General features: G+C 39.8%; 1 protein-coding gene across 2 annotated transcripts in view; it reads right to left on the reverse strand.

Moving 5' to 3' along the window:
• PIGU (phosphatidylinositol glycan anchor biosynthesis class U) overlaps positions 1-27,825 on the reverse strand; it is a 93,333-nt gene that overhangs the window by 59,996 nt on the left and 5,512 nt on the right. For both annotated transcript variants that reach the window (XM_012189096.5, XM_060397735.1), the window contains exons 3-6: positions 19,950-20,009; positions 19,043-19,105; positions 12,607-12,716; positions 10,278-10,378 (exon numbers count right to left, since the gene is read on the reverse strand). In XM_012189096.5, coding sequence (XP_012044486.2) covers positions 10,278-10,378; positions 12,607-12,716; positions 19,043-19,105; positions 19,950-20,009 — 334 coding nt within the window. The remainder of the gene's footprint in view (positions 1-10,277; positions 10,379-12,606; positions 12,717-19,042; positions 19,106-19,949; positions 20,010-27,825) is intronic.

Here is a 27,825-nt window from a genome sequence, read left to right on the forward strand (position 1 = left end):
CCTGTTAATGAAAGAAAACTAGATATCTCAAGTTAAGGAATTTAGCACTTTTCTTTAAAAAAGCAGATGCAAGAGTCTCACTGAAATCACTCCTTTGATATGCACCTCAGCTACCTGGGTGGGTACATTCTCACCCTGAGTCTCCTTAGGGTACACTGTCTGGGGGGGAAGCGGGGAAAGGGGTGGGGAGGCTGCAGCACTGACCGCTAGATGGGTCATCCTGTTTCTATCCCGAGTTCCTTCCGGATTCACTTTGGGGCAGCTGGAATGTGATGCTTGAGGGCTGCAACACCCTTTATTTACTGATTTTGAAGACAACATTTTTTTGTTGACATCTATCTGACATCAGAGGAGCCTGAGCTCTTACTCTGGACTACCTCTGGTAGTACTGATCTTTCTTTTCCCTTGGGAAGCAAGTGCTGTCATCCAGGCCTCTTTTGGTGGAATAAGGACAGTTGGAAGGGTCCTTAGGCAGCAAACCTCAAGAATTTCCAGTCTGGAGCATCTCACTGTTGATAAACAACCACAGTGAACAGGCAGGATACCTATCAACATCTGTTTGTTTTCCTTGTGAAAACCTAATGAAGAGAACTTCAGAGGGATGGAGTATTTTAACTAGCTCACAGATAGGCAGAGTACTCCTTCACCAAAGCTCCAACCTCTGAACTGAAACCAAAGCCACTTCACTAAACTAACATCAACCCTGCCTACAGACCTGAGTTTCCAGGCCAACACCCCAACAAGGACATCACAATACATTGGCCTGGACCTTGTCCTGGCCTGTGGCTCTTGACATGTCCCAGACAACCCTGGCCTGACACACAGGAGGTCAAGGGAGGGCAAGATGGAGTCAAGGAGACAATGCAAATGAGGCCACTCCCTTCTGAGGGGACACTTGCTCCATCGAAGTCTGGGAAGAGAGATACTAAGTTAACTTCCACGGTCCCTCATCAATTAAGTTACTTTTTTTTTTTTTTTAATTCAACTATGGTATTCAATTTATTTATTTATTTATTTTTATTTTTTAAATTTTGGGAATGCAAGTAAGAATTAAAGATTTTAAAATTAAGTTACTTTAAATTATGTGCTCATTGAAGAAACTTTGAGGAAGAAACAAAAATTACTCATGAACTTACTCTACTAGAAACAAGTACTCTTTTGGAATCTATTTTCTATTTGTGCTGTGGTTTTCACATAGTTGAAATTATATTTTATTAAAATATATAATTTTGTACTCAGTTTTAAAAAATAAATGTTCTCTCACATAATTTAGAATTATTATTAAATATCATGTGCATGGGTAAACTGTATTTTCTTTAATTACATCGGCAAACTTATGTTTTACTCAGTCATTCCTCTATTTTGAAGTAGTTTCCAATTTTTCTATTATAAATAATCCTTAATTAATGACTTTGTATCATAAAGCCTGGTCTGTAATTCTGCATTATTTTGGAATTAGGTTATCAAAACTAAAATTCATAAAAGTACAAACATTTTACTGCCAAACTGCTTCTCAAGAGGGTTGTACTAATTTATAAGTCAACTTGCAATGTGGGAAAATGCCAATTTGCCAGCACTTTGCCAGCACTGAGAATTATCTTCTAAAATCTTTGCCAATTTGAAAGGGAATAAAAAAAGCCACTTCTCTGTGTTTTCAATTTGCTTTGCTTTATTAGTTATCTAATAACTAATATCTGAGGTTATTGATTTCTCCCTGCAATCTTGATTCCAGTTTGTGCTTCATCCAGCCCAGCATTTCAAAACATGATGTACTCTGCATAGAAGTTAAATAAGCAGGGTGACAATATACAACCTTGATGTACTCCTTTCCCAATCTGGAACCAGTTCATGTCCAGTCCTAACTGTTGCTTCTTGACCTGCACACAGATTTCTCAGGAGGCAGGTCAGGTGGTCTGGTATTCCCATCTTTTGAAGAATTTTCCAGTTTGTTGTGATCCACACAGTCAAAGGCTTTGGCATAGTCAATAAAGCAGAAGTAGATATTTTTTCTGGAACTCTCTTGCTTTTTTGATGATCCAGTGGATGTTGGCAATTTGATCTCTGGTTCCTCTGCCTTTTCTAAATCCAGCTTGAACATCTGGAAGTTCACGGTTCACATATTATTGAAGCCTGGCTTGGAGGATTTTGAGCATTACTTTGCTAGAGTGTGAGATGAGTGCAATTGTGCGATAGTTTGAATATTCTTTGGCATTGCCTTTCTTTGGGATTGGAATGAAAACTGACCTCTTCCAGTCCTGTGGATACTGCTGAGTTATCCAAATTTGCTGGCATAATTGAGTGCAGCACTTTCACAGCATCATCTTTTAGGATTTGAAATAGCTCAACTGGAATTCCATCACCTCCACTAGCTTTGTTCGTAACAATGCTTGCTAAGGCCCACTTGACTTTGCACTCCAGGATGTCTGGCTCAAGATGAGTGATCACACCATCGAGGTTACCTGGGTCATGAAGATCTTTTTTGTATAGTTCTTCTGTGTATTCTTGCCACCTCTTCTTAATATCTTCTGCTTCTGTTAGGTCCTTACCATTTCTGTCCTTTACTGTGCCCATCTTTGCTTGAAATGTTCCCTTAGTACCTCTAATTTTTTGAAGAGAGCTCTGGTCTTTCCAATTCTATTGTTTTTCTTGCATTGATCACTGAGGAAGGCTTTCTTCTCTCTCCTTGCTATTCTTTGGAACTCTGCATTCAAATGTGTATATCTTTCCTTTTCTCCTTTGCCTTTAGCTTCTCTTTTTTTCTCAGCTATTTGTAAGGCCTCCTCAGATAACCATTCTGTCTTTTTGCATTTCTTTTTCTAGGGGATGGTCTTGATCCCTGCCTCCTGTACAAGGTCACTAACCTCTGTTTATAGTTCTTCAGGCACTCTATCAGATCTAATCCCTTGAATCTATTTGTCTCTTCCACTGTATAATCATTAAGGGATGTGATTTAGGTCATACTTAAATGGTCCAGTGGTTTTCCCTATTTCTTCAATTTAAGTCTGAATTTGGCAATAAGGAGTTCATGATCTGAGCCACAGTCAGCTCTGAGTCTTGTTTTGCTGACTGTATACAGCTTCTCCATCTTTGGCTGCAAAGAATATAATCAATCTGATTTTGGTATTGACCATCTGGTGATGTCCATATGTAGAGTCTTCTCTTGTGTTTGTGGAAGAGGGTGTTTGCTATGACCAGTGCATTCTCTTGGCAAAACTCTGTTAGCCTTTGCCCTGGTTCATTCTGTACTCCAAGGCCAAATTTGCCTGTTATTCCAGGTATCTCTTGACTTCCTACCTTTGCATTCCAGTCCCCTATAATGAAAAGGACATCTTTTTGGGTGTTACTTCTAAAAGATCTTGAACGTTTTCATAGAACCATTCAACCATCAACTGGCTGAGGCATAGACTTGAATTACTGTGATACTGAATGGTATCACAAAATCACTGCAGATGGTGACTGCAGCCATGAAATTAAAAGACGCTTGCTCCTTGGAAGAAAAGCTATGACCAACCTAGACAGCATATTAAAAAGCAGAGGCATTACTTTGCCAACAAAGGTCTGTCCAGTCAAAGCTATGGTTTTTCCAGTAGTCATATATGGATGTGAGAGTCGGACTATAAAGAAAGCTGAGCGCCAAAGAACTGATGCTTTTGAACTGTGGTGTTGGAGAAGACTCTTGAGAGTCCCTTGGACTACAAGGAGAACCAACCAATCTATCCTAAAGGAAATCAGTCCTCAATATTCATTGGAAGGACTGATGCTGAAGTTGAAACTCCAATACTTTGGCCACCTGATGCAAAGGACTGACTCATTGGAAAATGACCCTGATGCTGTGAAGGATTGAAGGCGGGAGGAGAAGGGGATGACAGAGAATGAGATGGTTGCATGGCATCACTGACTCAATGGACATGATTTTGAGTAAGCTTCAGGAGTTGGTGACGGACAGGGAAGCCTGGCGTGCTGCAGTCCATGGGATCACAAAGAGTTGGACATGACTGAGTGACTGAACTGAACTGAACAGTTATCTATGGAGTTGAGTATTTCTTCATCGTTTTTAGTCATTTATATCCCTTCTTCTGTGAATTCTCCCAACTGTTTTCACCTTTAAGGAATTGTTCCATCATTAATTTCATTAAATATCTAATTATGTGGTACAAATGTGAAATGTAGAACTAAGAGTTGGAAATTTTATAACTGAACTAACTTTGTGTATACTGTTAATAGAGATTACTAATATACTCAAAGAGTTAGAGTAGTTTGGAGACCTAACTAAAATAAAATTCTGGAAATATTTTAACAGATTAGAAATGTTACTTGTGACAGTCTCTATTTATAGCCACCAACAAAGGAAAATAACTTAGGTGTCCAGCAAAAGGGAAGGCCTGGGACCCCATGACAAGTATATCTGAGGAATGGAAGAGGAGGTGGGGTAGGGTGGGATGATAAAAGACTTTTACTTCTCATTTCATATGTTTGAACTTCTTTTATTTTTACCAAGTACTTGAACTACTCCTAAAACTTAAAAAAATTAAATTTAGATTTAAAGAAACTAACAAATATGTGACCAATATCATACATGATTCATATGAGACAAATAATAAAAGTAAAACAAAATTGTGCATACAGTATCACAAAAAAGTTTATAAAATTCACTTGACAGAAATCTGGAGTGACATAATAAAAATTTTTTTCTGTGGAATTAAAAACAGTGTGGCTGCCAAAGAGTTATATATACTTTTTAATATGATTTTTCCCCCTCAAACAAAATCTTTTCATTGACCTAAGAAGTCTTATGAAAGGTGTTCTTCAAATGATATACTTTACATTTTTGTGTGAGACTCCTATTGTATATACCTCAGAGGGCATGGCTTCAGTCTTTCTGCCTTTGTGCTTGGCTATTTTATTATTATTCTTTTAATGTCTGGGCATATCGTGTGGCATGTGAGATCTTATTTCCCTGACCAGGTATAGAACTTTCACCCCCTGCATTAGAAGTGAGGAGTCTTAAGCACTGGACTGCCAGGGAAATTCCTCAGCTATTTTAAAGGTGACATTTCCAAAGACCAGTGTTCAATCCCTTCTGCCAGGTGGCAGCAGATAGTTCTTACTTTAATGGACACCAGGCACCTTGATAAATGAATCTACCTGAGATAGACACTCTGGAAATAGGAACTAAGGTGGGGGTGTTCACAAACAGTAAAGAGTCATTTCAAGTAATCTGACAGTAAGTTAAACTAAGTAACCTACAGAAAGACCACCACAACCACTCCAACAGAAGCAATGTCTTAAAAAGACCCAAGTCCTTCCATGTGCTACCCTAGACAAGGTAAATTCTAGGTAAAAGGCTCTATGTGTAACTTTTGAGTCTTTGTTCCCTAAGTGTGTGAACTATTCAGTAATAATGTAGGGAAACAAGGGCTCTCATACATTTCTTATGCCAGTATAAGTTGGTAAAACTCTTGAAGGCAATTTAGTGATAAATTTCAGAAATCCTAAGGAAGGTATATAGCCTATGACACAAAAATTCTATTTCTAGGACTCTATTTCTCTGGTAAGAAAATAATTGAACATGGGTGTGAAAATTACTGTTAGAAATTACATTACAGAATTAACTGCATGGGAATTCCCTGGCCGTCCAGTGGTTAGGACTCAGCACTTTCACTGCTGGGGGCAGGGTTTGATCCTTTGTTGGGGAACTATGCCTGGTGATGAAGCCAAAAAAATTTTTAAATAAAAAGAAGGAAAATTAACTGTAATACTATTTAAACAGCTGAAAACTGAAAACTATTAACTAGTATTTAATAGTAGAAGTTGGTTAAAGAATTTCTATTTATTGGTCAACACAATGGAACAGTAAGCAGCCATGACAAATGACAGACTAAATGTTTATTGACATTTGCAGCAGGCCATATTTTTGGTGCCAATTCTTTATCCCTCCCTATGTCCAGGCTCTTTGCCATATAACTGTGCAGTGCGCTCCCACTGTGGATGGGGAAGTATCTACCCCTGAGCTCAGACATATGTTATGTCTGCATCATGTGATATAACCAGAAACTTCAAATGCTCAAGCCTCACAGTTGTGTCTCTGCCATCAGTATGAGAAGAATATACTTAAATTAGTCCCCTGGTCCATGAGGATGACAGACATGCGGAGAAGAGCCCAGCCTAGATTAGCCAACTACAGCTAGCTGTTGATGCATGAATGAGCCCCAATGAAACCAACAGACTGTCTAGCCACATCCAACCTATATCAGCTGACACCTAGCTGACTTACAGACATACGAGCGAAGTAAACGTTTACTGTTGTTTTAAGCCACTGAGTTTTGGAGTGCTTTGTCAAATAACATTTTTGTGGCAACAGTTAATTGATACATTTAAAAGTCTATAAGGAAAATGGGGGGAAAATCTGGAAATATGTACCTCTAATGTGAGTTTGAGTGAACTCCAGGAGTTGGTGATGGACAGGGAGGCCTGGCGTACTGAGGTGCATGGGGTCACAAAGAGTCGGACCAGAGAAGGCAATGGCACCCCCTCCAGTACTCTTGCCTGGAAAATCCCATGGATGGAGGAGCCTGGTAGGCTGCAGTCCATCGGGTCACTAAGAGTTGGACACGACTGAGCGACTTCACTTTCACTTTTCACTTTCATGCACTGGAGAAGGAAATGGCAACCCACTCCAGTGTTCTTGCCTGGAGAATCCCAGGGATGGGGGATCCTGATGGGCTGCCCGTCTATGGGGTCGCACAGAGTCGGACACAACTGAAGTGACTTAGCAGCAGCAAAGAGTCGGACACAACTGAGCAACTGAACTGAATGCTAATCAACGGAGGATGAGATGGCTGGATGGCATCACCAACTCAATGAACATGAGTTTGAGCAAACTCTGCAAGATGGTGAAGGACAGGGAAGCCTGGCGTGCTGCAGTCCATGGGGTCTCAAAGAGTCGGACACGACTTAGAGACTGCACAAAAACAACAAATCACATGTATGTCATTTTTTCCTCCAAAAACCTCACTGAAATGACAATAAAGCACTAAAAATTGTCTTAAATCACAAAAAGCTGGAGAAGAGGTTATAGTAAAATAAATTTTAATAGTGGAAACATTAAAAGCAGGAAGAAGAGGGGACTTCTTGGTGGTCTAGTGGTTAGGAATTTGCCTTGCAGTGCAAGAGATTTGGGTTCCATCCTGGTCAGGGAACTAAGATCCCACATGCAGCAGCGCAATTAAGCCTGTGGGCCACAACTACTGAGCCTGCATGCTCCTGAGCCCTCGCACCACAACTAGAGAACCTGGGTGCGGCAACAAAAGATCCCACATGAAGCAAAAAATATCCCACATGCCGCAACTAAAACCCGATGCAGTCAAACAAATATTTTTAAAAATGAAACAATATTAAGCTGCATTAACAAAAACTATTTTTTTAAAAAGGAGGAAGAGGGATAAATGAGCAATATGGAACAGATTACAACTTAACAGCCTACAGAGATGAATACCAATAAAAATCAGGCCAACTCACCCCATGCTGAGAAATACAGCACCTTGAAGATATCAGATACTATGGTACGTGGGGTAAGTTACAGAGATGAAAATCAAACTGAAAGGTTTTGTACAGGCCAGCCAGAACCCCAGGTCTCATCTCAACTATGTGCAATCAGTCAGCTACCTCTACACAGCCTCACCCTTTATTCTACTCTACCCCTAGAGATTATAGTTCTGGAGAAAATTAACTAGAGGCACAGGTCAAGGGATATTAAGCACAGTAATAGGCTGAAGAGAAGTGTGGACTAAAGAGTAGTAATGAGATTACATAAAAATGTAAGAAAGAGAAAAACAAATACTGTATATGAACACATACATATGGAATTTAGAAAAAATGGTACTGATGAACCTATTTTACAAGGCAGGAATAACGTGGAGAATAGACTCGTGCACACAGCAGGGGAAGGAGAGGGTGGGACAAACTGAGAGAGTGACTGACATATATACAATACTGTGTGTAAAATAGATGGCTAGTGGGAAGCTTCTGTATAACACAGGGAGCTCAGCGTAGTGCTCTGTGATGACCTAGAGTGGTGGGTAGGAGGGAGGCTCAAGAGGGAGGGGGTATATGCATACTTATAGCTGATTCATCCCTGGAGTAGGAAACGGCAACCCACTCTAGTATTCTTGCCTGGAATATCCCATGGACAGAGGAGCCTGGCTGGCTACAGTCCATGGGGTCGCAAAGAGTTGGACAGGACTGAGTGACTGAGCACACACATAGCTGATTCATGTTATTGTACAGCAGAAACAACACTGTAAAGCAATTATCCTTCAATTTAAAAAAAATTTATGTATTTCAACCAGCCCCCTCCCCTGCTACTGCCCTCACAACTCCAGCAGTTGATCACATAAACCCCCACCCCACTGCAGTTCCAACCCTGTTACCCTTACGCAGGGAACTGGAAGATTCCTCTGTGTAAAAACTAAATACATTCAGAGGAAAAGAAAACCTATAAATGATGACATTTAGGGATCCCTCCATCAAAAAAAGTCAGCCAACTGTCTGATCTTGCTACAGTGAGAGTGATCCATCAACAAGTCTTGCCCATGTACACAGTCTCAAATCGACAAGTTAGTATAATATCCTTAAATGATAAGCAGACAGCTAAGGATCACTATAAATAAGAGAAAATCTCCCCACATGAAAGACAGAGCTCAAGATAAACAGGAAAAAAAAATAGGCAGCCATGGGTGGGAGGAAAGGGGGCGAGTCCAGGAAGACAAAGGGATCATGGTTAGAACAAACGGAAACTAAAAACAAAAACAAAACCAAGAAAACTCAGCTTAGAGAGGACACTGTGCAACAAAATAAGAATGATGCCTCAGAGAAACAACTGGAGACCAACACAGAACTTAAAAGTATAAAATAAAAATTAAAAATTCCACATAAGAGTCAAAAGATAAAAACAAGGAAGTATTCCAGAAAAAAGAGGAAGTAAAAATGATGGGAAAAATCAACAGAAAATAAAACATGCAAATTAGATCAAAGCAGGGGGCCTGGGTTCGATCCTTGGTCAGGAACTAAGATCCCACATGCTGTAAGACCTCACATGCCACAATCAGAGAGTTCATATGCTGCAACGGAGATGGATGATCCTGCATGCTACAACTAAATAAATAAATAAAAGCAATTTTAAAACAAACAAACAAACAATAGATTCTCAATGTAGAGGAAGCAGTCTTCTTTCAGAAGAAGATGCCATCGAGACTTTCACAGCTAGAGAGGAGAAGTCAATGCCTGGTTTCAAAGGACAAGCTGATTCTCTTCTGTGGGGCTAATTTTTTTTTTAATCAATAAACTATGTTTAAATTAAGCTATGTACATCGTTTTAGATATAATGTTATTGCATACTTAACAGAATATAGTATAATGTAGACATGACTTTTATAGGTACTAGGAAACCAAAAAATTCCTGACTCACTTGATTGCAATATTTGCTTTACTGCTGTGATCTGGAACCAAACCCACAATATCCCTGAGGCATGTCTGTATTATTAGGCACTTGAAAGATCTAGCAGAGCAACTGGGGGAAAAAACAGTGAGTGGTACAAAAGGACTAAGCGCAACAAAAACAAGCAAAAACTCCACAATTTAAAAAAAAAAAGGTTGTACAAATAGAAAAAATAACCATAGTTACTACTTTTCCCAGTAGTGAATAATACCAATACTGTCATAAAATATAGGTACTAACTACTGATTTAATCAAAGCTGTGAAGGACTTCCCTGGTGGTCCAGTGGTTAAGATTCCACTTTTCCACTGCAGGGAGCACCAGCAAAGAAACAGGTATCAAAGAGCTAAATTGTTATCTCCCATAATGAGAATCAGCAATAGATAATGAATGTCTAAAATTCATAATTCATCAAACAGCAACACTAGGTCTTATTTACAAACATGGAAATAGATACTAGCAAAAAAAATTAGCTCCTTCAAAGAACCTGAACTAGGGATAGGAAGAAGGAGGCACAGTGCCGGTGTTCTCATTGTAAGCTTTTTAGAATTTTCTCGTTTTTGTTCAAACTATGTTAACAGTGACTCTCTGAGTGGTAGAATCAGGGTGTTTTAATTTTTTCTCTTGGCTTATCTGAAATTTATAAAATAATATTATACTACTTGTGTATTTTTAAACAATCTTTTTGAATGCTGTTTTTTGTGTTTAATCCACTGCATAAGTGTTATAAAAAACCCTGCACAAATCAGGAACTGAGGTTTGTTCTCTCCTTTGGGGCCTTACCTTTCATTGTAGCCAAAATGAAGAAAGCAATGAGGGTGTTGTTGATGGCGCAGGTAGACTTGGCAACACAAGACAAGATCGTGTAGGGATTTAAAAGATAGCTGGAGAAAAACACACATATCTGACATTAGTGATCCTGGTCAAAGGACCAGGGAGGCCTGGCCACCACAGACAGAAAGTTCTTGAGGCTTACTAAAAGCATACTTAAGGGAAGGCAACATCTTAGAAATGAGTTCTCCTAAGTAAAAGAGGATGGAGTAGGGTTGCGGCCAGTGAATAAAAGGCACTGAACATTTACCGCTTATTCGTTGCCATGTGTTTTATAGGAAAACAATCATATTTCATCATCACAGAGATTCTAGAAACTAGCAATAACACTACTCTCATTTTGCAGATGAGAAAACCAAAACTCAGTGGTTAAGTAACAAGCTTAAGGTTTTACAAGCTAATAAATACATTCAAAATCATATCTTTCTGGCTCTAAAGCCTATATTTTCTATTACTTCAGGCTTCAAAAATTTTAAAAGTTCTACTAATTCCCACAGAGCCATATATTTTAGGAATGGCTACACTTGTCTCTGAAAAACAGGAAACTACTTTTTCCTTAATCAGGTTCCTAAACTCTAACACAGGTTACCCCCATTCAAGAGGTGAGAGTGGCTTAAGTTTAGTCCTCTTGGCAGTCAAGCTACACCCACCAAGCCAGACCCTAAGGACAGAATAAGTGTCTGCTGAATTCAACAATAGGAGACTAGGAGAGTCGCACACAAGCTGGTGGCCACTGAACTTCACAGGACAGCTTGAACTTCCACTGGCAAGGAATTAAACCGAAACAGTCTTTTCCTGAGGTGGGAAGGAATGAACTGAAAAAAATGAATTTGTAACAATGAACAGGGAAATCTTAACACAGTCATAACTGTATTTTTATTTATTTTTATCTTGCTTCCACAAAAGATCTGAAGTAGCTCAAATGAGAACAGATGATAAAAGTGAGAGCAAAATTAAAATAAAAATGAAGAATTAAGACCAGGAAAAACATAAAAAGGAAAAAGCCAAGATCAGGGAAAGAAGAACAATAGCTCTTCTACAGCATTGTAATAATCAGCTTTAAATCTGGCTCTGAGGAGTTTCCTGGCAGACACAGTGAAAAGGGAGAACAGTTACATAATTCTGATGATCAGATAGGAAGAAACATACCAGTGTCTCCGGAAGAGATTATAATTATTACTCACAAATAAAGACCTTAAATCCAATACCTCTCAGAGCTGTAAGTTATCAATTCTAAAGCCAACAGCCCAGAAATTGTTAATTTTTTTTCTAGCAATTATAGATAGATTTGTTACACAACCTTTAAGGAAATGACTGCTGCTATAACAAAACCACCCCCGAGTCCATAAGGCATTTGTAATGCTGCCAAACCTCTATTAGGTAGTTCCCACCAATATTTCTGAAATACAGATATGAACTGACATCTCAAATGTGCTTGGTGGGAGGGGGAAAAATGCCATTTCTAAATAGCAGGTGATGTTCAAGAAGCAGCTACACAGCCACCTATCTGGAATACTGAATAGGAGAGTCACACACAAAGCAGAGGGTTGAATAAACTGTCCTCATAAGACCCCTTCTAAATCTGACATTCTAAGGTCATGTCTTTCCATGAGGAAACTGGTCTGCCTTGTTTACTGTGTATCCTTAGGAACAAGTATATTATTAACATTTACCATCAGTTGACTGAATAATTATTCCCATTTGCCTATCTCAGCAACATAAACAGGAATAACCTGAAAGAATTAAAAGTTACAGGCAGCACTGGTACCCCTAGAGAATTCTTTCACAGAACCGCAGTTCAGTAAGTTCTACTCTCCCATGTTCGTCAGCTGGGATGGGTCTGTTTGGCCCTTCAGTTCAGTTTTCTGAACTACAAATGGGGGAGTAAATTCTACATGAGACATAGGAGTTGCTTGGAATAACAGCTGCATAAAGACCAGAATTTTCTGCAACCCATATATTACAACTGAAAAATTTTTTGTTGTTATTGTTTTTAGAAATACTGGTTACATGGAGGCTGGAACCCAGATCAGCATTGAGTGAAAAAGCATCTGTGAAGGGCTGATTGTGTGTGTGCCTGTGTGAGGCTTTGTCCCAACAGAGACAGAATGGCTCTGTCTCTTTTCCTGGCCAGAACCCCAGCTGTGCAACAGAACTATAGCAAACACTTGATGACTAAGACTCCAAATCTCCGAAAATACAACAAACAACATGAGAAAGTCTCATCAGATTTTCCTTGCGTTTGTTGGCACTGAGCCCCGTTTGGTCAGAGGATACTTACAACATGGCCACTTTCAGAGGGATGTAACGCATTTCCATAGGGGTTCGGATGAGTTCGGCCACATCGGGGGCATATTGGTCTAGTTCTAGGAGAAGTTTCTGCTTTTTAAACTGAAAAAAAAAAAAGACAAAACATGAAACAAGTAGTAACTTCCCACTGATTTTAGATTGAAGACAAAAGTCCTTCCATGGCCCATGTGGCCTGCCTTGCTTGGCCCTACTTCTCCAGCCTCAGCTCACACCCACTTCCCACACCTCTCACTTTCTGGGTTCCAGCACCATGAACATGCCACCCTTCTCCTGTTCCCAGGCCTCTGTATTTAACCTGGAACGACCTCTTCTTCTCTCTTCCCAGTTAACTCCCACACAGTCTTTGAGCTCCCAGTTAAATCATCACTTCCTCAGGAAGGCACACTCTCCACCGCCCTAACTGTAAAAATCTCATAACAGCGTTTACGGTTAGAAATTTTTTATTAATTTATGTGACTGACTAACATCTTTCTCCTTCAGCAGACTATAAGTTCCATGAAGGCAGGGACCATGTTTATTTGCCAATACCTGGCACAGTGAGCAAACAATAACTATTGAATGGCTGACTGAATGATTGAATGGCAAGTCAATTTTTAGTCATTTTTTAAAGATATCATCAGTCGCCCAAGGATTTCAAAGTTTCATCAAAGTGAAATATTTTCATACGAAATGGAATGACCCCCCCCCGAATGTCACAATGTCCTGGGTTTTCTTCTGTGCTATCCTTTTTGAAGTTGTTTATATATGTGTTTGTGTATATATGTATCTATATATGTGTATATATATGTATGTATATATATATATATATCTTTTGGCTGGCATACATGCTCTTTGATTTTCATTGCAGCATGCGAACTCTTAGTTGTGGTCTGTGGGAACTAGTTCCCCAACCAGGGACTGAACTTGCACCCCCTGCATTATGAGCTCACAGTCTTAGCCACTGGACCACCAGCAAAGTCCTGTGAAGTTTTTGACTTCCACAGAGGAAGTGGGAAATGACCATGATGAAGAGAAGGAGAAGGGCTGGGTGTGGCTGGGCAGCTGGATAGTTAAGAGGCAGTGAGATGGAGGTGGAAAGCTTTCGCCTTCCCTTGTGTGTGTCCCAACAAGTTCATGTGTGTGTTCTAGAATGAAAAAAAATTAGGCAACCCTATAAGCAAACATGGGTCAAACTACAGATAGAAAAAGCCTCTGAGGGACTTCCCTCGTGGTCCAGTGGCTAAGATTCTGACTTCCCAATGCAGAGGGCCCGAGTTCGATCCCTGGTCAGGGAACTAGATCCCACATGCCGCAACTAAGACCTAGTGCAGGCAAATAAGCCTCCGAACCCCAAATGCGTACCCCTGCTGAGTTAATGATCTTAGTATAAAATCAATGCTGTAACCTATTATAAAACAGTAATTCAGAGAAGCCAAAGTAGTGTGTGATTAAAGATTTAAGGATGAAAACACAGATGGCAACAGAAAATACACTGGGTTATACTACTTACATAAAGTTACAAGCATGCAAAATAATACTATATAGTATTTAGGGATATTTACAAACACAGAAAAAGTTAGGACCATGTGTGGAAATGATAAACACCAAAATCAGAACAGTGGTAACTGGTGAGAAGGGGAGTAAGGAGATGAAAGTATCAGAGACTCAACTACATGTGAAATATTTTACATTTTAAGCTGAAATAGGTTCAGAGTATGTAATATTTTTTACATGTTTTTTCATGTATTGGATATTTAAATTTTAAAATTAAAAAAAAAATTTAAAGAGGCATCTTTCAGTTCGAAAGAAAATCTCAGGATCATCACAGGAACACAGGTAACCCCAGATTTCCTGCACAGGTTCAGGCTGAGGCTTAATCAGAAAACCTGAACAAACTTCAAAAGCCTCCCTTTGATCATCTCTGGGAGTCCAAGTTAAGTGGTAGGAATTATCATCAGTAGGATTTATGCTGCTATTCACAGCTGGGGTTATTTAATTTAAAGGGCAAAATATAAACTAAGGTGCTTTTATCAGAGAAGGGGGCTGGCTCAGCAAACAAAGCCTTTCATGAAGACAGCTGCAGCAGGGGTGGAAGGACGGAGGCCCCACTAGCTGGGGTTCTGGAGTTCAACTGCAAAAAGAAGGCCACCTGGAGGGCAAAAGAGCCACAAAGACAGGCTATTAAAAGGAAACAGGGAGTTCACCCAGGAGCAGCCGGAGAGACAGGTGGGAATGCAGGCCCACTCCCCAGGCTGGAAGCCAGCCAGCAGGACAGTTAAAGAGAGGAGGCAGTTAAACAGGGATGTGGAGGCCCCGGGCAAAGGTGACAAGTGCCAAAAAGGAAAGAAGACTTCCGTGTCACCCCAACCTTCCAAAATACTTTAAAACAGAAAGATTTTATGCAAGGAGAGTCTCCACTAGAGAAGGGTAGTCAGGTCATCAGTCCTCAGACACTCTACTGACTCTCTTTTCGTCTCCCCTAATCTCACCAGCACAGCTGCCATTATGCCTGGCCTCAGAGGCTCAATACTGACTCAGAGCCCTGATGCACAGACAAAATTCCTTTAAAACATCCCCATGCATCCCAGTTACAGAAAGAAGAGTGGCTAAGAATATGAGGAAAACTAAACACACACCAAGAAAATATTAGAAGTATAAAAATAAATGGGAGTAAGGAGTACAATTTAAAATCCAAAGATAAGTATCAGTATATTTCTAGATATATTCAACAGCCACAACAATGAGATATACAGCTATCACAGGAGAGATTAAAAGTGACCTAAAAATTAGTTACCTGAATGTGTTACCTTTGTAATCATGAATCAGCTTCTCTATATACTTCAGCAGAATTAAATAGTCTGCTGAATTTTAATATAATTAAAAATTATATTTTTCTGAATTTAAAAATCTCCAGGGTAGAGTTTTCCTTCCCTTTTACCGACTACTCCATGCAGCCATTTCCTCGTCCCTTGGAAAACTGGTCTTTTCAAGGACATAATTCCCCTACTCCAAATAGAGAGCTTTTTCTAATCACTGAAGCTGTGTCTACACACTTTTGCATCCCCAAAATCTAGGGTGGAGGGTAGGGAATGAATCGTCCACTCCTACTACATCTTTAACTGTTAGTGTCAACACCTTTCAAATGCAGGAACCTACCCTTCAAATTCACAACCCTCTAAGCATATCAGAGGATAGAGGTTTTTATCACTCCCTATCAAACCACCTGCAGCTTTCTGACATGAATTCTGAATTCCAAATGAGCACAATCTCAGCAGAGGACAGACTAGACCAATTTTGCTTTTGTCAAGCGAGGCAGACGTAAAATGTCATGTGAACCAACTGGTCACAATCAATCAGCACCCATATTTCACGTGCTGAAGCTGGAGATGGGGGTGGGGATGCAGTCTTCCCTCTCTACCCTGGTTTTCCAGGAGGCATCTGGGGGCAGATGGGCTTCCCTGGTGGCTCAGACGTTAAAGAATCTGCCTGCAGTGCAGGAGATCTGAGTTTGAGCCCTGGGTCAGGAAGATCCCCTGGAGAAGGGAATGGCTACCACTCTAGAGGAGCCTGGTGGGTTATAGTTCACGGGGTGGCAAAGAGTTGGACCCAACTGAGCGACTAACACTACTAATACTACTACTATAACTTCACTAGCAGGGATAAAAAGTCTCAAATTCCAGCTAGACCGAATTAAAACTATTGGCCCTCTAAATTAAAGTATCTCTTTTACTGACACTAAAGCCTGACTTTGTTAGGAAACTCACTGAAATCTAGTTTCATTATTTCCCTATAAGCTTTTCCTCCCATTAAAAATTGTTTTAATTGGAGTATATGACAATTGGTCAGGAAAAAAAAGGAATACATATGATGTTAGCATCTCTAATCAGCTTTCATTAAAACACAAGAACACAGATGAACATCTGTTTCATCTAAGAACATTGTGTTCTTAGATGAAAGCTACCAACCCTCCCTTAGATATTCAAATATATCCCATATACATACAAACACACACACACACTGGTGAGTATAGACATGGTCTATTTTCTATTTTTTCCTCCAGTGTTTTATGTTAAAAACTTTCAAACTATAGAAATGTTGAAAGAACAATTCAATAAAACACCTAGATCCACCAACTGTTAACACTTCCACATTTTATCTCTACACACACAGACAAAAACACACACCAGATGCATTTTTTCCCAAAACTATTTTAAATTAAGTCACAGATATCATGGCCCTTCACCCCTAAATATTTTAGCATGTAACTTCAAAGAACAAAGATTGGAGTTTACATACACAATCTATCTTGGGAGAAGAAAACAACTACTGCTATTTTATCTCTGAATTCCTCAGCTTAGAAATCTCATGCCCAGTCATTTCACCACTGGCCTTCCAGGGAATCCTGTTAAAGCACTCTGTATGTGTGTGTGCTGTCGTGTCTGACTCTTTGAGATCTCATGGAGTGTAGTCCTCCAGGCTCCTCTGTCCATGGAATTTTCCAGGCAAGAAGACTGGAGTGGGTTGCTATTTCCTCCTCCAAAGGATCTTCCCAAGTCTTTGGGAATGAGAGAACCCGAGTCTCCTGCACTGGCAGGTGAATTCTTTACCACTGAGTTACCTGGGAAGCCCTAAAGCACTCTACATTGGCCCCCAAATTTTTTCTGTTCTCTTCCAGCTTTCTTGATATATAATTGACACATAACATTATATAAACTTAAGGTACACATCATGGTATGAGATCAAGGCTATACATACATATTGCAAAATGATTATTACAATAAGGTTAGTTAACACGTCTATCACCTTGAATAATTATGTGTGCAGGTGGGGGGGAATGAGAGTACATTTAAAGTCTATTCTCTTGGCAACTTTCAAGTAACAATATGATATCGTTAACTAGAGCTACTATGCTGCATAGTAGATCTCTGGAACATAATTATCTTGTATCTGGAAATTTGTACCCTTTGACCAACATCTCTCCATTTCCCCCACCCCCAGCCCCTGGCAACCACCAATATATTCTATCCTACAAATTCGACTTTTTTAGATTTCACATAGAAGTGAGATCACACAATATTTGTCTTTCTCTGATTTATTTTACTTAGAAAATGTCCTCAAGGTTCATCCATGTTGTCACAAACGCTCCATTAGTTTAAGATGTATACTCCCTGGTCTTAGTGATATTTAGTTTCTAAAATGTATTTCTTAATTCTTTAAGGGGTGAAATCAAAGACTCCTTGAGCGCTGGTAACAAATATGGACTTTCTTCTTGGAAAAAAAGCCATAATACACACACACACAATTTTTCACATTTTAAGGATGTCTGCTGCTGCTGCTGCTAAGTCACTTCAGTCGTGTCCGACTCTGTGCAACCCCATAGACAGGCAGCCCATCAGGCTCCCCCATCCCTGGGATTCTCCAGGCAAGAACACTGGAGTGGGTTGCCATTTCCTTCTCCAGTGCATGAAGGTGAAAAGTGAAAGTGAAGTCGCTCAGTCGTGCCCAACCCTCAGCAACCCGATGGACTGCAGCCTACCAGGCTCCTCCATCTATGGGATTTTCCAAGCAAGAGTACTGGAGTGGGGTGCCAATGCCTTCTCCGTAAGGATGTCTGTGGACCCATTAAACCTGAAAATGGACTCCAAGTAAGAACCCTCAGTTTAGATATTTTAAAAATCTCTTTAAGGTCTTAAATTCCAGAATTCAACAAGTTTATGTTATTGATGACCAGTACACAGAAATTCAAACAGCTAATTCTGATTCTACTGCTTAATAACAGAAGTGAAAATGAACCATAAACAGACAATACCAATGGGATGCAGCCTTCACTCACTACAGTCTAAATCCTCTCAGTGGCTCCCAGCCAATCAATGAGGACTGCAGCCAATTTTTAAAATAACTACATGAATAGTACACACGGTTAATCTGTTAACTCTCTCAGAACCTAGGAAAATGAGAATGGACCCAATACACAATTCCCCTGGGCTATTACATATGGCTTTTAACAGGCATTGAATACACGTCAAATTTTCCAATTAAGATTGTTCTATGCAGGGTAACAGAAACTATATTGAGAATCCAGTTTTACCTTGGACAGGCATAAGACAGTGAGTTAAAAGCTATACTCATTTCCCTTTAGAAAGAAACACTGGTGAAAGCAATGGAGGATTTTTAAGGGTCTTAATTAATGTAACAGCAATTCAACTCCATTTGCTCCAGAAAGTCTGAACTTGGATAGGTAAGTGAATACTAAGCCACAAAGATTAAGCTGACCTTTCTGTTAGTAATTAGTAAAGCCATCCTGTTGGTTTGGGTTTGGACATTCCAGGGATGATTGAACAAGCCAGAAGCTTCACTCCCACTTCTTAGGATTTTAAGGCAGTTGATCTTTCAGTACATGACCTTTGTCCCACCCACTGACTACTCACCACAACTTTATTGAAGTCCTGGATTGCAAAATACAGGGCAATGGCAGTGAGTGCATCAGTGATCTGTCAATAGAAAGAGAAATAAGAGGAAATGAACCTACTAAGTGCAGGAGTAATGGAATGCCACCAGAGTCTGGAGTTTTTGGATGGCAGTAGACTATCTATTATAATCAGGCAGAAAGTCAACCCTCACTTTGACCACAAAGATAAGGCCTTTTCAGGGAGATCTGACCAGAAAACTCTGAGGATTAGGACCCAGGCTTAATCAAGTTTGGCGTCCCGTATCTGTTCTGTAATTGCAAGGTATTTCAGTTTTCTATAAAACGAGAATAATACCCATTGCTTTGCAGGGCTGACCCAACTCAAGTGCTTAGTACACAGTATGTCCTCAATAAGCCACAGCCATTATAATTATAAAGGAAGACCTCAGTGGACCTCTTACTTGACCCAGATTTTCAACTCTAGATCAGGCAAGTGTTTCAAACCACTGCACTCAAAACACAGCCCCATTGTCTTAATTTTAAGGTTCTCGCCCTGAAAGTCTCATCTGGCCTATGTCCTCTTCACAAAATCCCTTGGCAGAGTGCTTAGGAAATTCAGGATGCCCTCTCCACTGGCGCCACGATTAAAGATAATCATAGAATCTTGAAGCTAGAAATTCAAGACTACAAAGTCCAGAAATGAAAATTTTAAAGTAGAATGAATTAGAATTGGTCAGATGTCAGAGACAATGCCTCACAATTCCATTATACTATCACAATCTCGTGAATCCACATTTAAAATAGCTTTTTGCTTTTATGTTCTGAGAAATTCCTGAGCTCCTAAAATAGATTTTTTTCCTTAAAAACAAGAGGATAAAGGATTTTTAAAACACATACATATTGATTTTATGCAGAAAGTTACTTACCATAAATACCAATTCAGCATAGTCAATCAGAAAATGAAAGAGGTATATTATCAATGGAGTCTGCAGGAGAAAAACAAACAGATTAAATTTTACTATTGTCAGTTTCCAGAGTAGGGGATAAGAAAGAGGCTATTCTGTCAAGAAAAATCTCTTCTTTGAATAATGTTCTACGCTACTTTGCCAACATACATATAAGGGAGAATTATTTACTATCACTTGAATCATTTTGTGCCACTGGTACTGACAAACTGCTGAATTGACTAAAGAGAATAAACAAAATCTAGTACGTTTTAAATAGGCTTCCCTAGTACTACCTGTGGAGAAGGCAATGGCACCCCACTCCATTACTCTTGCCTGGAAAATCCCACAGACAGAGGAGCCTGGTAGGCTGCAGTCCATGGGGTTGCTAAGAGTCAGACACGACTGAGCAGCTTCACATTCACTTTTCACTTTTCACTTTCATGCACTGGAGAAGGAAATGGCAACCCACTCCAGTGTTCTTGCCTGGAGAATCCCAGGGACGGGGAAGCCTGGTGGGCTGCTGTCTCTAGGGTTGCAGAGTCAGACACGACTGAAGCGACTTAGCGGCAGCAGCAGCAGTACTACCTGACCTGCCTCTTGAGAAACTTATATGCAAGTCAGGAAGCAACAGTTAGAACTGGACATGGAACAACAGACTGGTTCCAAATAGGAAAAGGAGTATGTCAAGGCTGTATATTGTCACCCTGCTTATTTAACTTATATGCAGAGTAAATCATGAGAAACGCTGGGCTAGAGGAAGCACAAGCTGGAATTAAGATTGCCGGGAGAAATATCAATAACCTCAGATATGCAGATGACACCACCCTTATGGCAGAAAGTGAAGAGGAACTAAAGAGCCTCTTGATGAAAGTGAAAGAGGAGAGTGAAAAAGTTGGCTTAAAGCTCAACATTCAGAAAATGAAGATCATGGCATCCGGTCCCATCACTTCATGGCAAATAGATGGGGAAACGGTGGAAACAGTAGCTGATTTTATTTTTCTGGGCTCCAAAATCACTGCAGATGGTGACTGCAGCCATGAAATTAAGATGCTTACTCCTTGGAAGGAAAGTTATGACCAACTTAGACAGCATATTAAAAAGCAGAGACATTACTTTGTCAACAAAGGTCCATCTAGTCAAGGCTATGGTTTTTCCTGCGGTCATGTATGGATGTGAGAGTTCGACTATGAAGAAAGCTGAGTGCCAAAGAATTGATGCTTTTGAACTATGGTGTTGGAGAAGACTCCTGAGAATCCCTTGGACTGCAAGGAGATCCAACCAGTCCATTCTAAAGGAGATCAGTCCTGGGTGTTCTTTGGAAGGAATGATGCTAAAGCTGAAACTCCAGTACTTTGGCCACCTCATGCAAAGAGTTGACTCACTGGAAAAGACTCTGATGCTGGGAGGCATTGGGGGCAGGAGGAGAAGGGGACAACAGAGGATGAGATGGCTGGATGGCATCACTGACATGATGGACGTGAGTTTGAGTGAACTCCGGTAGCTGGTGATGGACAGGGAGGCCTGGCGTGCTGCGTTTCATGGGGTCGCAAAGAGTCGGACACGACTGAGCAACTCAACTGAACTGAACTGAAAGTGTATAGTGTTTAATTTCCAATTATTTTAAAGTTTACTTTTTATATTTTTGTAATGTATTTACTATTATAGTCATAGAAAATACTATGTATTTTCAATGATTTCAATCATTTAAAATGTGTTGTGACTTGCTTTGTGTTCCATCATATGGTCAATTTTGGTAAGCGTTCCACACACAATTGAAAAGAATGTGTATATTAATATTTTTTGGTGTGATATTTTATGGATGACATCTAGGTTGTTTGTTAAGCATTTGTTCAAATCTGCTATGCCCTTATTGATTTTCTGGTCTGTTTGTTATATCAGAGACTGAGACATATATGTTAAAATCTCCCTCTATGACTGTGGGTTTGTCTATTTCTTCTTTTAGTCGTGTCACTTTCATAGATTTTGAAGCTATGTAGTTAGATGAATTTAAGTGTAGAATTACTGTATCATCTGGGTGTTGATCTGTTATTAAAAATAATTCTCTTTGTCTCTAACATTTTGTCTTAAAATGTTCTACCAGGTTCTACTCTGGGCAGGTTGTTTTGCCCTCTGAGTGTTAGTTTCTAGTTTCCTCAGCCATAAAACATATATAGTGACCTATTTCACATGGTTCTTGGGAGAATTAACTGGTAATATTCACAAAGTACTCAGCATAGTGCCTAGCACACAGTAAACCTCAATATGTTAGCTACCTGAGATCAACTTTTTACCTCCTTTTGAAAATAGGGGCCTCAGCTTTGCCTTTCGAAGTTCTAAAAGAATTAAACATTTAAAACTATCTACTAATGGATTCTTTTTTGCATTTATCTTTGTCTGTAAGAGGTAGCAACTTGATATTTATATTACCAATAGCCTACTTTTGAAATGTTTTGATGCTTCAGATAGTTTAGAATGGCACTAAATAGAACAGAACAAAATGTTCTCAAAAAGTCTGTCAGCAAGGGGGGTTGTTTCCTTAATGAACTAACAAGTACACAGCAATTAGTTTAACTGCATATTTCAACTCCCCTCACCAGTTCTCACTTACATTCAACATTTCTTATTTCACTGAGAAAAGAGAAGCAATTACATGAGAACCACCTTATTTTCCCACTACCCAGTTGATCAATTTCCTCTATCTATACTTATACTCTCTACTTTTCTTGTATTAACAATGGATGAAGTTTCATTCTTCCTATTTAAAACCAAATCCTCCCCTGTCAACTGGATCCCATTCCTTCTGACCTCAAAGACACTGCTCATTTGATCTTTCTTACATTCTCAACTTCTTATCTACAGAATTCTTCCCATCAGCATTCAATATGCAGATCTTCATATTTTAAAAATCTTCACTAGACATCTCTATCCAGCTACCATACCATTTCTCTGCCCTCCTTTAGAGTGAAACTCCTCAAAGAGGTTGTCTCTACTCTGTCTTTCCATGTCTTTCCCTCAATGTATATCAGTAAGTTGCTTGTCCCTATACTCCACCGAAATTACTGCTGCCAAAGATCTCAATTTTGGCAAATTAATCATCAATTTTTAGTCTAAATTTTCCTCAACCTTGAAACAGCATTTGACATCATTTTTGTTGTTGTTTAGTAGCTAATTCATGTCCAACTCTGTGTGACTCCATGGACTGTAGACCAGCAGGCCCCTCTGTCCATGGGATTTGGCAGGAAAGATACTGGAGTGGTTTGCCATTTCCTTCTCCAGGGGATCATTCCCAACCCAGGGATCAAACCCACGTCTCCTGCTTAGCAGGCAGATTCTATACCACTGAGCCACCTAGTAAGTTCTGACATAGTTTTTACTCCTTCCTTAAAGCATTTAGCTTCCATGAACTACATTCTCTTGATTTTCTACCCTTTCAGCTCTATTTGCTAGTACCTCTTTCCCTTCCCAACCTTGATGTACTGGGGAGCTCCAGGTCCTCGAATTCTTCTTTATGTAAATTCATTCTCTAGGTATCTCAGTTATCTATTTCTGTGTAACAAATTATCCAAAAACTTAATAGCTTAAAACAGTACACATTTATTATCTCACACAGTGCCTAAGAGTCAGGAATCCAGGAATGGCTTAACTGGGTGGTTCTGGCAGAGTCTCTCGTGAGACTGCAACCAAGCTGTCAGCTAGGGCTGTAGTATCTAAAAGAGCTTAAGTATCTGCTCCCAAGCTTACTCATATGGGTGACACAAGATTCAGTTCCTCAACACAAAGGCTTCCTTAAGGTTGGTCATGACATGGCTTCCCCCAGAGAAAGTCTACAATGGAAGCTGTTAACTGGGTAGCTCCTGGGGAGATCATACCCCAAGATCAAAAGGCCACTGCTACCTCCCTGAAATCCTGGATTGAGACCCTCACCTCCAGGTTGGCTACTCTACCTGAGAATCCACCTGCTCTGACTGGGCTTACTACAAGGCCAATGTGAAGGCTGGCTTAGCAGATGACTTTGAAAATAAGTTTAATTCCTTGCAGGTTCCCATGTCACAGCATAAATATACTAACCAACTGGAGGCTAAAGAAAAAGATGCAAATACTGTTCTGAGTTCTGTCTCTCTCAAAGGCCAGGACTAAGGAATAAGAGACAGCTGGAGCAGATGAAGAACACGGTTCTATTTGATCAGTAACCATTAAGAATTTGAATGAAGTCTTTCCAGAAACCAAATTAGACAAGAAGTAGCCCAATTTTACAGGAGGAAGCTCAGGCGCTCATCTTACAAACAATGGACGTTAAAAACAAATAACGAAATAATTAAATAAAACAATTTTATTAAAAGATAGATAAAGACGAGGGGTAAAGGAGGAGAGAAATAGGTGAGGGAGATTAAGAAGCACAAACTTTCAGGTGAAAAATAAATGAGTCACAGGTCTGAAATGTACAGCAGGGGGAACATGATTAGTAATCATGTAATGTGGTATTAGCGAAGACTCCCGAGAGTACCTTGGAGATCAAACCAGTCAATCCTAAAGGAAATTAGTCCTGAATATTCATTGGAAGGACTGATGCTGAAGCTGAAGCTCCAATAGTTTGACCACGTGATGCAAAGAACTGACTCACTGGCAAAGACCCTGATGCTGGGAAAGATCGAAGGCAGGAGGAGAAGGGGATGACAGAGGATGAGATGACTGGATGGCACCACCAACTCAATGGGACATAAGCTTGAGCAAGCTCCAGGAGCTGGTGATGGACAGGGAAGCCTGGCATGCTGCAATCCATGAGGTCACAAAGAGTCGGACACAACTAAGTGACTGAACTGAATATCCTTGTATGTTGACAAATGACAACTAGACTTATGGTGAGCACTTAAAAATGTATACAAATATGTAGTCACTATGTTATATACTGGGAACTAACACAGTGTTGCATGTAAAATATACTTCAAAAAGAAAAAAGAGATCAGAGTAGGAGGGAAAACTGGATAGTCAAAAGGTACACATTTTCAGTTATAAGATAAATAAGTTCTGTCTAAGGATGTAATGTACAATAAATGATAAATATAGGTAGTACTTCTATAGTTATAAATGAAAGTTGTTAACAGAGTAAATCCTAAGAGTTTGCATCACAAGGGAAAAAAACATTTCTATTTCATTAACGTTGTATCTACTACGGTCATCATTTCATGATGTATAAAAGTTAAATCATTATGCTGTATAAAACTTACACAGTGTTGTATGTCAATTACATCTCAATAAAAGTGGAAAAGAAAAGATACAAAGATAGATAGGGAGATATAGAGATAGAAAGAAAATCTAAACTCCTAACCATGTCTACAAAAAGTCCTGTATCATCAGGCCCCTAATTTCTTACAACTTATCTCTATTATTCCCCTTTGCTCATTCTGCCTTAGCAACACTGATCATCTTTCTGCAACTCACAAATGCCAAACTCATTCCCAAATCAGGGCGATCATATGGCTTGCTTGATTCATTTAGATCTCTTATTCAAATTTCACTTCCTCAAGTGCCTTCCCTGAACACACTAAAATAGTCATATATATGACCACCACTCTTTATCCTTTTACTCAGCTTTATTTTTCTATATATACTTACTATTTAACTACCACATCAAACTTAACATCAAACTACCACACAATTGCACTCATCTCATATGCTAGTAAAGTAATGCTTAAAACTCTCCAAGCTAGGCTTCAGCAGTACGTGAACCATGAACTTCCAGATGTTCAAGATGGTTTTAGAAAAGGCAGAGGAACCAGAGATCAAATTGCCAACATCTGCTGGATCATGGAGAAAGCAAGAGTTCCAGAAAAACATCTATTTCTGCTTTCTTGACTATGCCAAAGCCTTTCACTGTGTGGATCACAATAAACTGTGGAAAATTCTGAAACAGATGGGAATACCAGACCACCTAACCTGCCTCTTGAGAAATCTGTATGCAGGTCAGGAAGCAACAGTTAGAACTGGACATGGAACAACAGACTGGTTCCAAATAGGAAAAGGAGTATGTCAAGGCTGTATATTGTCACCCTGCTTATTTAACTTATATGCAGAGTAAATCATGAGAAACGCTGGGCTGGAGGAAGCACAAGCTGGAATCAAGATTGCCAGCAGAAATATCAATAACCTCAGATATGCAGATGATACCACCCTTATGGCAAAAAGTGAAGAAGAACTAAAGAGCTCTTGATGAAAGTGAAAGAGGAGAGTGAAAAAGTTGGCTTAAAGCTCAACATTCAGAAAATGAAGATCATGGCATCTGGTCCCATCACTTCATGGCAAATAGATGGGGAAACAGTGGAAACAATGGCTGACTTTATTTTTCTGGGCTCCAAAATCACTGCAGATGGTGATTGCAGCCATGAAATTAAAAGACACTTACTCCTTAGAAGGAGAGTTATGACCAACCTAGACAGCATATTCAAAAGCAGAGACATTACTTTGCCAACAAAGGTCCATCTAGTCAAGGTTATAGTTTTTCCAGTGGTCATGTATGGATGTGAGAGTCAGACTATAAAGAAAGCTGAATGCCGAAGAATTGATGCTTTTGAACTGTGGTGTTGGAGAAGACTCTTGAGAGTCCCTTGGACTGCAAGGAGATCCAACCAGTCCATTCTAAAGGAGATCAGTCCTGGGTGTTCATTGGAAGGACTGATGTTGAAGCTGAAACTCCAATACATTGGCCACCTGATGCAAAGAGCTGACTCATTTGAAAAGACCCTGACGCCGGGAAAGATTGAGGGCAGGAGGAGAAGGGGATCACAGAGGATGAGATGGTTGGATGACATCACTGACTCAATGGACATGGATTTGGGTAGACTACAGGAGTTGGTGATGGACAGGGAGGCCTGGCATGCTGCGGTCCATGGGGTAGCAAAGATCAGACACAACTGAGTGACTGAACTGAACTGAACTGAACTTACCATTTAAGTGAAATCACATTTTAAAAAATTTAGCTTTATTATTCCTGCCTGGAAAATCCCATGGATGGAGGAGCCTGGTAGGCTGCAGTCCACGGGGTCGCTAGGAGTCAGACACGACTGAGCAATTTCACTTTCACTTTCAGGCATTGGAGAAGGAAATGGCAAACCCACTCCAGTGTTCCTGCCTGGAGAATCCCAGGGACGGGAGAGCCTGGTGGGCTGCCGTCTCTGGGGTCACACAGAGTTGGACACGACTGAAGTGACTTAGCAGCAGCAGCAGTTGGTATAAAAAAGATATACAACTTGACATGTTCTGACCTATCTATACACCCATGAGAGCATTACCACAATCAAGATAGTGAACATATCTACCATTCCCAAATGTTCCCCTATTTTACTGTTCATTCCAAAGAACCAACTATATTTCTGTGCCTTTCCATACTTTCTGTTTTCTGTTCCATTTGTTTCCACTCAGGCCATTATTATTCCTGTTATTCTGCTTACTTTTGAGTTATCTTCTTTTTCTAGTTTCTTAAGGTAGAAACTGAGGTCAATGATTTAAGACTTTCTTTTCAATATAGGCATTTTACATCATAAATTTCCCACATATTTTGATAGGCTGCGTTTTCATTTTCACTCATTCAAAATACTAATTTCCCTCCTGATTTCTTCTTTGATCATGGGTTATTGAGGAATATGTTACTTAGCTTGCAAATACTTGGGGATTTTCCAGGTATCTTTCTGGTATTAACTTTTCACTTGATTCCATTGTGGTCAGAGAATATACTTTGTATGACGTCAATCCTTTTATCAAATTTATTGAGCCTGTTTTATTTCTCAGAATATGATCTATCTTGCAAATACACACTTGAAGGGATTGTGTGTTTTGCTGTTACTGGATGGAATGTTCTGTA

The sequence above is a fragment of the Ovis aries genome, chromosome 13 (assembly GCF_016772045.2).
Source record: "Ovis aries strain OAR_USU_Benz2616 breed Rambouillet chromosome 13, ARS-UI_Ramb_v3.0, whole genome shotgun sequence".
NCBI lineage: Eukaryota > Metazoa > Chordata > Mammalia > Artiodactyla > Bovidae > Ovis > Ovis aries.